This window comes from Scyliorhinus torazame, chromosome 31, assembly GCF_047496885.1.
Source record: "Scyliorhinus torazame isolate Kashiwa2021f chromosome 31, sScyTor2.1, whole genome shotgun sequence".
In the NCBI taxonomy this organism is placed as follows: Eukaryota; Metazoa; Chordata; class Chondrichthyes; order Carcharhiniformes; family Scyliorhinidae; genus Scyliorhinus; species Scyliorhinus torazame.
In genome coordinates, this window is record NC_092737.1 from 19811999 (window position 1) to 19824812 (window position 12814).

The window sequence follows — 12814 nt, forward strand, 5'->3', positions numbered from 1 at the left end:
AGGTCGTGGGTTTGGAAGGTGCTGTGGAAGGAGCCTTGGCGAGGTCGTACTGCGTCGGTAGCCCAGCATCTGGGTTAGGATCACAAGACGTAGAAGCAGAAGTGGGCCATTCGGCCCATCGAGTCTGCTCCGCCATTCAATGAGATTGTGACTGATCTGATGTGATAATCCTCAACTCCACTTTCCCGCCTCATCCCCGTAACCCTCGATCCCCTCACTAATTAACAATCTCGGGCCCGAACATACTCAATGACCCGGCCTCTACAGCTCTCTACGGTGAAGAATTCCACAGATCCACTCCCTTCAGGGAGGGGATTGGAGGGGATGGGACATTGGAGGAGTTGGGGGGTTGGATGAGATGGGGGAGGAGACGAGGTGGGGAGGAGACGAGGTGGGGAGGCTTTGAGGAGGTGGGGGGATTGGGGGGGGATGTGGGGAGGAGGCGGGGGGGTGGGGGAAGTGGGGGGATGGGGCAGGTGGGGGGATGGGGAGGTGGGGGGATGGGGAAGGTGGGGGGGGATTGGGGAAGGTGGGGGGGATGGGGAGGTGGGGGCAATGGGGGAGGTGGGGGGATGGGGCTGATGGGGCGGTGGGGGGGATGGGGGAGGTGAGGGGATGGGGCGGTGGGGGGATGGGGAGGTGGGGCGGATGGGGAGGTGGGGGGATGGGGAGGTGGGGGCGATGGGGATGTGGGGGCGATGGGGGAGGTGGGGGGATGGGGCTGATGGGGAGGTGGGGGGGATGGGGAGGTGGGGGGATGGGGCGGTGGGGGGATGGGGAGGTGGGGGGTGGGGGTGGTGGGGGGATGGGGAGGTGGGGGGATGGGGAGGTGGGGGGATTGGGGGAGGTGGGGGGATGTGGGGAGGAGGCGGGGGGGTGGGGGAAGTGGGGGGATGGGGAGGTGGGGGGATGGGGAAGGTGGGGGGGATTGGGGAAGGTGGGGGGGGATTGGGGAAGGTGGGGGGGATGGGGAGGTGGGGGCGATGGGAGAGGTGGGGGGATGGGGCTGATGGGGAGGTGGGGGGATGGGGGAGGTGGGGGGATGGGGCGGTGGGGGGATGGGGGAGGTGGGGGGATGGGGAGGTGGGGGGATTGGGGGAGGTGGGGGGGATGTGGGGAGGAGGCGGGGGGGGGTGGGGGAAGTGGCAGGTGGGGGGATGGGGAGGTGGGGGGGTGGGGAGGTGGGGGGGATGGGGAGGTGGGGGGGATGGGGAGGTGGGGGGGGGGTGGGGAGGTGGGGGGGTGGGGCAGGTGGGGGGATGGGGAGGTGGGGGGATGGGGAGGTGGGGGGGGATGAGGAGGTGGGGGGGATGGGGAGGTGGGGAGGTTGGGGGAGGTGGGGGGATGGGGAGGTGGGGGGATGGGGAGGTAGGGGGATGGGGAGGTGGGGGGGATGGGGAGGTGGGGGGGATGGGGAGGTGGGGGGATTGGTAGGTGGGGGGTGGGGAGGTGGGGGGTGGGGAGGTGGGGGGGATGGGAGGTGGGGGGATGGGGAGGTGGGGGGATGGGGAGGTGGGGGGTGGGGGAGGTGGGGGGTTGGGGGGGTGGGGAGGTGGGGGGGATGGGGAGGTGGGGGGATGGGGAGGTGGGGGGTGGGGAGGTGGGGGGTGGGGGGGTGGGGGGGATGGGGAGGTGGGGGGGATGGGGAGGTGGGGGGGATGGGGAGGTGGGGGGAATTGCCCATCACAACCGTAGGGAGTAGTTAAGAAGCAGGTTTCGAAGGTTAAAGAGATAGATTAAAGGGGAAACAAAGAGGAGGAAGATTAGAGGCAATTCTCAATTATACTCTGTACACGGCGTAAATACTGCAATGTATTGATTCGTACTCGTGTCGCCAAGTAGTGACCAAAAGATCTGACTGACAACAGGCCATCGAGCCTGAAATGTTTACTCTGTTTCTCTCGTCACAGAGGGGGCCTGCTGCGGACCTCCTCTCAATTCCTGTTACTGACGTGGCGTCAACGTCAAACATTGGAAGGGAGAGGCAGAAGTGGCTGCCGAGGGGAGAGGCATTCGGAGTGCTCAGCACGGGCAGGGTGGCAGCTAGCTGAACTCTCTCAGATAGTATCGCACCATGCCACAAAACGATGCGCGTAGGAGGCACCTTTCAAACCCTCCCCACCCCCAATCTGAATTTCGACCGCCGCGTTTAAGCGTACACGGTAATGGAGGCTTTGTGGGTCAGTGGGTAGGCGAGGTGCTCCTGAGGGTGAATGCGTCAACTTTGTGCGCGAGGTTGGGGCTGATGCAGTTGAAGGTGGCGTACACGGCGCACCGCACAAGGGCGAGGATGAGCCGACTCTTTGAGGGGGGCAGAGGTTTGTGAATGGTTGTGGATGGGGGGGGGGGGCACAAATCACGTTCATATGTTTTGGTCCTGCCCAAAACTGGAGGGGTATTGGAGGGAGGGCTTCAGGGTGATCTCAAAGGTGGTGCATGTGAGACTCGGACAAAGTCCCTCCAAAGCCATATTGGGGCTGTCGGAATGGCCAGGGTTGAAAGCGGGTTTGATTTGATTTGATTTATTATTGTAACATGTATTAGTATCCAGTGAAAAGTACTGCTTCATGCTGTACAACCAATGCACACCGTACATAGGGAAGGAAGGAGAGACTGCAGAATATAGTGTTACAGTTATAGCAAGGTGTAGAGAAAAGATCAACTTAATAGCCATGAGGTTATGCTGCAACTGTACAGGACGGAGGTTGGGGGGCGACCTGATAGAGGTCTACAAAATTATGAGGGGCATAGACAGAGTGGATAGTCAGAGGCTTTTCCCCAGGGTAGAGGGGTCAATTACTAGGGGGCATAGGTTTAAGGTGAGAGGGGCAAGGTTTAGAGGAGATGTACGAGGCAAGTTTTTTACACAGAGGGTAGTGGGTGCCTGGAACTCGCTGCCGGAGGTGGTGGTGGAAGCAGGGACGATAGTGACGTTTAAAGGGCATCTTGACAAATACATGAATAGGATGGGAATAGAGGGATACGGACCCAGGAAGTGTAGAAGATTGTAGTTTAGTCGGGCAGCATGGTCGGCACGGGCTTGGAGGGCCGAAGGGCCTGTTCCTGTGCTGTACTTTTCTTTCGGATTATCGCCAAGTTCCGCACACATGAGTGCGGCCTCAACCGGGACCTGGGATTCATGTCGCATTTCATTCGCCCCCCACCATCTGGCCTGCGAAATCCTACCAACTGTCCTGGCTTGACACAATTCACACCTCTTTAACCTGGGGTTACTCCATCTCTGGATCTGTCAAGGTTTAATCACCTGCTAATGCTCGCATTCCAAGCATTGTCTGGCATCTTTGAATCTGTCTATATATATGTTTCTGGAACATACCTCTTCGTTCACCTGAGGAAGGAGCAGTGCTCCGAAAGCTAGTGATTCGAAACAAACCTGTTGGACTTTAACCTGGTGTTGTAAGACTTCTTACTGTGCTCATCCCAGTCCAACGCTCGCATCTCCACATCGTACTTTTCTTTGTTCTTTGTTGACCCTGGTGAGACCACATTTGGAGTATTGTGTGTAGTTCTGGTCACCTCATTATAGGAAGGATGTGGAAGCATTGGAAAGGGTGCAAAGGAGATTTACCAGGATGCTGCCTGGTTTGGAGGGTAGGTCTTATGAGGAAAGGTTGAGGGAGCTAGGACTTTTCTCTTTGGAGCCGAGGAGGATGAGAGGCGACTTAATAGAGGTTTATAAGATGATGAGGGGGATAGATAGAGTGGACGTTCAGAGACTATTTCCACGGGTGGATGTAGCTGTTACAAGGGGGCATAACTATAAGGTTCAGTGTGGGAGATATAGGGGGGATGTCCGAGGTATGTTCTTTACTCAGAGAGTGATTAGGGTGTGGAATGGACTGCCTGCTGTGATAGTGGAGTCGGACACTTTAGGAACTTTCAAGCGGTTATTGGATAGGCACATGGAGCACACCAGAATGACAGGGAGTGGGATAGCTTGATCTTGGTTTCGGACAATGCTCGGCACAACATCGAGGGCCGAAGGGCCTGTTCTGTGCTGTATGGTTCTATGTTCTAGTACGAGGTAGGCCCATTCAAAAGTCTGATGACAGTCGGGAAGAAGCTGTTCTTGAGTCGGTTGGTACGTGACCTCAAACTTTGGTACCTTTTTCCTGACGGAAGAAGGTGGAAGAGAGTATGTCCGGGGTGCGTGGGGTCCTTAATTATGCTGGCTGCCTTTCCGAGGCAGCGGGAATTGTGGACAGAGTCGATGGATGGGAGGCTGGTTTGCGTGATGGACTGGGCTACATTCACGGCCTTTTGTAGTTTCCTGCGGTCTTGGGCAGAGCAGGATCCATACCAAGCTGTGATACAACCAGAAAGAATGCTTTCTATGGTGCATCTGTAAAAGTTGGTGCGAGGCGTAGCTGACATGCCAAATTTCCTTAGTCTTCTGAGAAAGTAGAGTCGTTGGTGGGCTTTCTTAACTATAGTGTCGGCATGGGGGGACCAGGACAGGCTGTTGGTGATCTGGACAACCTAAAAACGTGAAGCTCTCGACCCTTTCTACTTCTACTTTCTACTTCGGGTGCGGAGGCAGATGCCGTAGCCTTCGTCTCGCTGATTGACCGAAGGCGGGTTCTGTTGGGGTGGAGGTCCGCTTCCCTGCCCTGTGCCTCGGTGTGGCGGCGGCGGCGGGGGGGGGGGGTGAAGAGACCTGCTGGAGTTCTTAATGCTCGAGAATGTAAAGTTCGAGTTGAGGTGGAGGGTGGAAGGGTTCTACAACTCATGGGCCTTGTTCATGATGCATTTCATGAATTGGGTGACATCGAACGTTACGGGGGGGGGTGGTTGGAATGTCTAAGTTATTGATGATTCTTTGTCATTGGTGTTTTGTATTCAATATGTTGGGAGCTGTTTGAGGGTGGGTGGGATGAGGGGATTGTTAGCTGGGGGATTGCCATTGTATTTGTTGTGTCATGGGAGTGTCCCTTGAAGAAATGTGTTTTGTCTTATCACATGGCTTCAGTGATGTCGTTGGGTGGGTGGAGCTGGGCTGTGGCTCTGAGTTTTACTTTCGCTTCGAGATTTGACCTGGTTTTGCACAGCGCAGGTTGGAAAGAAGCGTCTCTCTATCTTCATTTTAAAAGCTGTTTCCTGATTACTTGATAACTTGAAATTGCTCTATGGAAGGAATTTAAACCTGCTGTTTTGGAAAGGAAACAAGGGTATAAATACCAGGTCTTGAGTGCTGTCTGCTGGGCCACACCTTTGAAAAGGGGTTTCTGGTTTATGGAATCTTGTTATTGAATTGGAACAGTTAAGGGGGGATTCATTAAGGGTTATACATAAAGTACTGTAGTTGTGTGGGGTATTTATGTTTGTGGTTGATAAAAATGCTTACTGTGTGCGTTTATAAAAACGTTAACTAAATTTGTAGAATAAAGCTTGATTTGGATTAAAAGTGCTTAAGGCCTGTGTTGAATAACAGCTGAAAGACAGACCCTTGTGTTCATCGTAACCAAAATTAATAAACAGTTGTAGGTCAGGTGAATTCCATGATGTACTTTGGAGTTTTCTAGACCCTGGCCCACCTGGTTATTGTTGATTATCTGTCGTTGTAAATTTGGATGAAAATGTGAAAAAGGATTGACGCAATGTCAGTTAGAGGGGTGCAGTGCTCCGACTGTGAGATGTGGCAGGTCCGGGAGGCTTCCAGCGTCCCGGATGGCTTCATCTGCAGAAAGTGCACCCAACTGGAGCTCCTCACAGACCGCATGGTTCGGTTGGAGCAGCAATTGGATGCACTTAGGAGCACGCAGGTGGCGGAAAGCGTCATAGATCGCAGTTATATAAATGGGGTCACACCCAAGGTGCAGGCAGAGAAATGGGTGACCACCAGAAAGGGCAGGCAGTCAGTGCAGGAATCCCCTGTGGTTGTCCCCCTCTCAAACAGGTATACCCCTTTGGATACTGTCGGGGGGGATAGCCTATCAGGGGAAAACAGCAGCAGCCAGAGCAGTGGCACCACGGCTGGCTCTGATGTTCAGAAGGGAGGGTCAAAGCGCAGAAGAGCAATAGTCATAGGGGACTCTATAGTCAGGGGCACAGATAGGCGCTTCTGTGGACATGAAAGAGACTCCAGGATGGTATGTTGCCTCCCTGGTGCCAGGGTCCAGGATGTCTCCGAACGGGTAGAGGGCATCTTGAAGGGGGAGGGCAAACAGGCAGAGGTCATTGTACATATTGGTACTAACGACATAGGCAGGAAGGGGCATGAGGTCCTGCAGCAGGAGTTGAGGGAGCTAGGCAGAAAGTTAAAAGACAGGACCTCTAGGGTTGTAATCTCGGGATTACTCCCTGTGCCACGTGCCAGTGAGGCTAGAAATAGGAAGATAGAGCAGCTAAACACGTGGCTAAACAGCTGGTGTAGGAGGGAGGGTTTCCGTTATCTGGACCACTGGGAGCTCTTCCGGGGCAGGTGTGACCTATGTAAGGACGGGTTGCATCTAAACTGGAGAGGCATAAATATCCTGGCCGCGAGGTTCGCTAGTGTCACACGGGAGGGTTTAAACTAGTATGGCAGGGGGGTGGGCACGGGAGCAATAGGTCAGAAGGTGAGAGCATTGAGGGAGAACTAGGGAATAGGGACAGTGTGGCTCTGAGGCAGAGCAGACAGGGAGAAGTTGCTGAACACAGCGGGTCTGGTGGCCTGAAGTGCATATGTTTTAATGCAAGAAGTATTACGGGTAAGGTAGATGAATTTAGAGCTTGGATTAGTACTTGGAACTAAGATGTTGTTGCCATTACAGAGACCTGGTTGAGGGAAGGGCAGGATTGGCAGCTAAATGTTCCAGGATTTAGATGTTTCAGGCGGGATAGAGGGGGATGTAAAAGGGGTGGCGGAGTTGCGCTACTGGTTCGGGAGGATATCACCGCTGTACTACGGGAGGACACCTCAGAGGGCAGTGAGGCTATATGAGTAGAGATCAGGAATAAGAAGGGTGCAGTCACAATGTTGGGGGTTTACTACAGGCCTCCCAACAGCCAGCGGGAGATAGAGGAGCAGATAGGTAGACAGATTTTGGAAAAGAGTAAAAACAACAGGGTTGTGGTGATGGGAGACTTCAACTTCCCCAATATTGACGAGGACTCACTTAGTGCCAGGGGCTTAGACGGGGCAGAGTTTGTAAGGAGCATCCAGGAGGGCTTCTTAAAACAATATGTAGACAGTCCAATTAGGGAAGGGGCGGTACTGGACCTGGTATTGGGGAATGAGCCCGGCCAGGTGGTAGATGTTTCAGTAGGGGAGCATTTCGGTAACAGTGACCACAATTCAGTAAGTTTTAAAGTGCTGGTGGACAAGGATAAGAGTGGTCCTAGGGTGAATGTGCAAAATTGGGGGAAGGCTAATTATAACAATATTAGGCGGGAACTGAAGAACCTAGATTGGGGGCGGATGTTTGAGGGCAAATCAACATCTGACATGTGGGAGGCTTTCAAGTGTCAGTTGAAAGGAATTCAGGACCGGCATGTTCCTGTGAGGAAGAAGGATAAATACGGCAATTTTCGGGAACCTTGGATAACGAGAGATATTGTAGGCCTCGTCAAAAAGAAAAAGGAGGCATTTGTCAGGGCTAAAAGGCTGGGAACAGACGAAGCCTGCGTGGAATATAAGGAAAGTAGGAAGAAACTTAAGCAAGGAGTCAGGAGGGCTAGAAGGGGTCACGAAAAGCCATTGGCAAATAGGGTTAAGGAAAATCCCAAGGCTTTTTACACGCACATAAAAAGCAAGAGGGTAGCCAGGGAAAGAGTTGGCCCACTGAAGGATAGGTAAGGGAATCTATGTGTGGAGCCAGAGGAAATGGGCGAGGTACTAAATGAATACTTTGCATCAGTATTCACCAAAGAGAAGGAATTGGTAGATGTTGAGTCTGGAGAAGGGTGTGTAGAAAGCCTGGGTCACATTGAGATCCAAAAAGACGAGGTGTTGGGCGTCTTAAAAAATATTAAGGTAGATAAGTCCCCAGGGCCTGATGGGATCTACCCCAGAATACTGAAGGAGGCTGGAGAGGAAATTGCTGAGGCCTTGACAGAAATCTTTGGATCCTCACTGTCTTCAGGTGATGTCCCGGAGGACTGGAGAATAGCCAATGTTGTTCCTCTGTTTAAGAAGGGTAGCAAGGATAATCCAGGGAACTACAGGCCGGTGAGCCTTACTTCAGTGGTAGGGAAATTACTGGAGAGAATTCTTCGAGACAGGATCTACTCCCATTTGGAAGCAAATGGACGTATTAGTGAGAGGCAGCATGGTTTTGTGAAGGGGAGGTCGTGTCTCACTAACTTGATAAAGTTTTTCGAGGAGGTACAAAGATGATTGATGCAGGTAGGGCAGTGGATGTTGTCTATATGGACTTCAGTAAGGCCTTTGACAAGGTCCAATGAATTGGCCAATGATAAATTGCCCTTAATGTCCAAATTGCCCTTGGTGTTGGGTGGAGGTGTTGAGTTTGGGTAGGGTGCTCTTTCCAAGAGCCGGTGCAGACTCAAAGGGCCGAATGGCCTCCTTCTGCACTGTAAATTCAATGATAATCTATGATTAATCTAGGACAAAGGTTCGGCACAACATCGTGGGCCGAAGGGCCTGTTCTGTGCTGTATTTTCTATGTTCTATGTCCCTCATGGTAGACTAGTACAAAAGGTGAAGTCACACGGGATCAGGGGTGAGCTGGCAAGGTGGATACAGAACTGGCTAGGTCATAGAAGGCAGAGAGTAGCAATGGAAGGATACTTTTCTAATTGGAGGGCTGTGACCAGTGGTGTTCCGCAGGGATCAGTGCTGGGACCTTTGCTGTTTGTAGTATATATAAATGATTTGGAGGAAAATGTAACTGGTCTGATTAGTAAGTTTGCAGACGACACAAAGGTTAGTGGAATTGAGGATAGCGATGAGGACTGTCAGAGGATACAGCAGGATTTAGATTGTTTGGAGACTTGGGCGGAGAGATGGCAGATGGAGTTTAATCCAGACAAATGTGAGGTAATGCACTTTGGAAGGTCTAATGCAGGTAGGGAATATACAGTGAATGGTAGAACCCTCAAGAGTATTGAAAGTCAGAGATATCTAGGTGTACAGGTCCACAGGTCACTGAAAGGGTCAACACAGGTGGAGAAGGTAGTCAAGAAGGCATACGGCGTGCTTGCCTTCATTGGCCGGGGCATTGAGTATAAGAATTGGCAAGTCATGTTACAGCTGTATGGAACCTTAGTTAGGCCACACTTGGATTATAGTGTTCAATTCTCGTCGCCACACTACCAGAAAGATGTGGAGGCTTTAGAGAGGGTGCAGAAGAGATTTACCAGGATGTTGCCTGGTATGGAGGGCATTAGCTATGAGGAGCGGTTGAATAAACTCGGTTTGTTCTCACTGGAACAACAGAGGTTGAGGGGAGACCTGATAGAGGTCTACAAAATTATGAGGGCCATAGACAGAGTGGATAGTCAGAGACTTTTCCCCAGGGTAGAGGGGTCAATTACTAGGGGGCATAGGTTTAAGGTGAGAGGGGCAAGGGTTAGAGGAGATGTACGAGGCAAGTTTTTTACACAGAGGGTAGTGGGTGCCTGGAACTCGCTACCGGAGGAGGTGGTGGAAGCAGGGACGATAGTGACATTTAAGGGGCATCTTGACAAATACATGAATAGGATGGGAATAGAGGGAAACGGACCCAGGAAGTGTAGAAGATTGTAGTTTAGTCGGGCAGCTTGGCCGGCACGGGCTTGGAGGGCCGAAGGGCCTGTTCCTGTGCTGTACATTTCTTTGTTCTTTGTTCTACATACTTTGGAGTTTTCTAAACCCTGGCCCACCTGGTTATTGTTGATTATCTGTCGTCGTAAATTTGGATGAAAATGTGAAAAAGGATGAGAATAAAAATATTCTTTTAAAAAAAAAAGTTACCATCCTGACCGCCATTTCGAGTAGCTCCTTCTTGGCAAGCTGCACGCCTTGTGGTTCGCCCTCAATCCGAATCAGGTGGCTCTTCTCATTGTCCGGTGGGATACGCACTGACACTTTGTACTGCTCCTTGATGCGATTTACTGAAGTGGGAAGAGGAGGGTTGGAGAGGGGCGGGGGGGTTTGGAAAAAGGGCAAAGCGTTTTTCAAAGTCAGCTATTATGGCGGTTGTCTTCCGTCGGAAGTGAAGCAGCAACGGAAAGCAGCGCGGACGTCCCGCCCGTTTGATAAATCGGCACGTGCGACGAAGCAATCAGCAAGAAGAGGCGATCGTAAAAAATGGCGGGCGCAAATGGCAGGAGCTTTCGCCGCTACTCTGGGAGTGAGGGGACTGTCGTGTTATTCACCCTGGGGTAACACGGACTGCAACGGGATGCAGTTGTACTTGAAAGTAGACTCCAAACTTTGATGTTGGTTCAATACGCTTTATTGAACTTGTTGAGCAATGCACACAGTTCGCTGTGGGTTTGACACTCTACTAATCTAAGTGTGCTTACTATAACTAACTAGACCAGACTAGCTCTGAGCCACGTGTAGAAGGCGCTAACTGATATATACACCCTGACTGTCACTACAGTTGTCACCAGTGGAAAGAGGCAGAGTGTTGATGCCTCGTGTGTTTTATAGTGGGAGACCACCTTCTAGTGTTCTATCTGGTGATTGGTTGTGTCCTGTCCTGTGCGTTGATTGGCTGTACTGGGTGTCTGTCACTGCCTTTCTGTATCTCATTCTGTGCATGAGTGCATTTCATGACAGGGACCATTAAAAAAAGCCTGTGTTGGGTCAATGGAACATGTCTCAGGGCAGATTCACATCAGTTTCCTGGCTTTGAAAGCAGACCAAGGCAGGCCAGCAGCACGGTTCGATTCCCGTACCAGCCTCCTCGAACAGGCGCCGGAATGTGGCGACTAGGGGCTTTTCACAGTAACTTCATTGAAGCCTACTTGTGACAATAAGCAATTTTTTTTTTTTAATTTGGAAAAAAAAATTAATTGGTTACTTTAAATTTTAAAAAACATTAATGGTCATAGAATCCCGACAGTGCCGAAGGAGGCCATTCGGCCCATTGAGTCTGCACCCACCCTCTGAAAGGGCACCCTACCTAGGCCAATGCCCCTAGTAACCCGACCTAACCTTTTGGACACTAAGGGGAAATTTATCATGGTCAATCCACCCTAACCTGCAGCACGGTAGCATTGTGGATAGCACAGTTGCTTCACAGCTCCAGGGTCCCGGGTTCGATTCCGGCTTGGGTCACTGTCTGTGCGGAGTCTGCACGTCCTCCCCGTGTCTGCGTGGGTTTCCTCCGGGTGCTCCGGTTTCCTCCCACAGTCCAAAGATGTGCAGGTTAGGTGGATTGACCGTGATAAATTGCCCTTAGTATCCAACATTGCCCTTAGTGTTGGGTGGGGTTACTGGGTTGTGGGGATAGGGTGGAGGTGTGGGCCTTGGGTAGGGTGCAGACTCGATGGGCCGAATGGCCGTCTTCTGCACTGTAAATTCTATGATAACCTATGGACTGTGGGAGGAAACCGGAGCACCCGGAGGAAACCCACGCAGACACGGGGGAGAACGCGCAGACTCCGCACAGACAGTGACCCGAGCCGGGAATCAAACCCGGGCCCCTGGAGCGGTGAGGCAGCGGTGCTAATCACCCCAATCGGGCTCACGACTGTGGCCGATGCTGACCGTTAACGGGTGAGCTATCGACCAGAAAATTGTAAACATTAAAACAACCACGTTCTGTTAGACAGAGAAAGGAACCTTTGTGGGGTTTCTAATGTCTCCCCCCCCGCCCCCCCCCCCCCAACCCGGCCACACAGCTGTAGAACCTCCAGACATCACGTACTGGATTTACAATTGCCCGCGGGGGCGAGGTCAGGTGCGGCCACGTTTGAGAACATGACGCTCTCGGATGTCGTGTCGGTCCTCCCGACGTTGCCAAAATGCGTGGGTGGACTGGGGGGGGGGGGCGCAGCGCACAGCGGGGAACCATTAATCATCGTTGCTGCTTGATATTGTCATGTGAAATGAAAATGAAATGAAAATCGCTTATTGTCACAAGTAGGCTTCAAATGAAGTTACTGTTAAAAGCCCCTAGTCGCCACATTCCGGCGCCTGTTCGGGGAGGCTGTTAAGGCTGTCATGTGAGAGTGCCTTTAAGAAATGGATGTTTAAGCAATGTACCTTTAAGAAATGCAGTGATGTCAGAGAGTGGGTGGAGCTGGGCTTTTAGCTCAGCCATTTTGAAGTTCAAACTCCCTCTCTTTATCTTTTTCCCTGATCTGTATCTCCCTTTCTTTTTCTTTTTGTTCTGCGAGGGCTATTCTTTCTTTTCTCCTTTCTTCTCTCTCCTTTTCTTTTTCCTCTCTCTCTCTCTTTTTTTCCTCTCTCTCTCTCATATTTCAGCCGCTTTAATTCTTTCTCATGTTCCATTTGTTTAATTTGCAACTGAATTTTTGCCATATCTCATGAGTCAAACTCTACCTCAGGCAACTTTAAATCATAGAATTTACAGTGCAGAAGGAGGCCATTCGGCCCATCGAGTCTGCACCGGCTCTTGGAAAGAGCACCCTAACCAAGGTCAACACCTCCACCCTATCCCCATAACCCAGTAACCCCACCCAACACTAAGGGCAATTTTGGACACTAAGGGCAATTTAGCATGGCCAATCCACCTAACCTGCACATCTTTGGACTGTGGGAGGAAACCGGAGCACCCGGAGGAAATCCACGCACACACGGGGAGGATGTGCAGATTCCACACAGACAGTGACCCAAGCCGGGAATCGAACCTGGGACCCTGGAGCCGTGAAGCAATTGTGCTATCCACAATGCTAC

The 12814-nt window shown here is 51.8% G+C and overlaps 1 protein-coding gene across 5 annotated transcripts in view; it reads right to left on the reverse strand.

The window, feature by feature from the left end:
• Positions 1 to 12814, reverse strand: part of hdlbpb (high density lipoprotein binding protein b) — a 644718-nt gene that overhangs the window by 141860 nt on the left and 490044 nt on the right. For all 5 annotated transcript variants that reach the window (XM_072493463.1, XM_072493462.1, XM_072493459.1 and 2 more), the window contains one exon: positions 9917 to 10056. In XM_072493463.1, coding sequence (XP_072349564.1) covers positions 9917 to 10056 — 140 coding nt within the window. The remainder of the gene's footprint in view (positions 1 to 9916; positions 10057 to 12814) is intronic.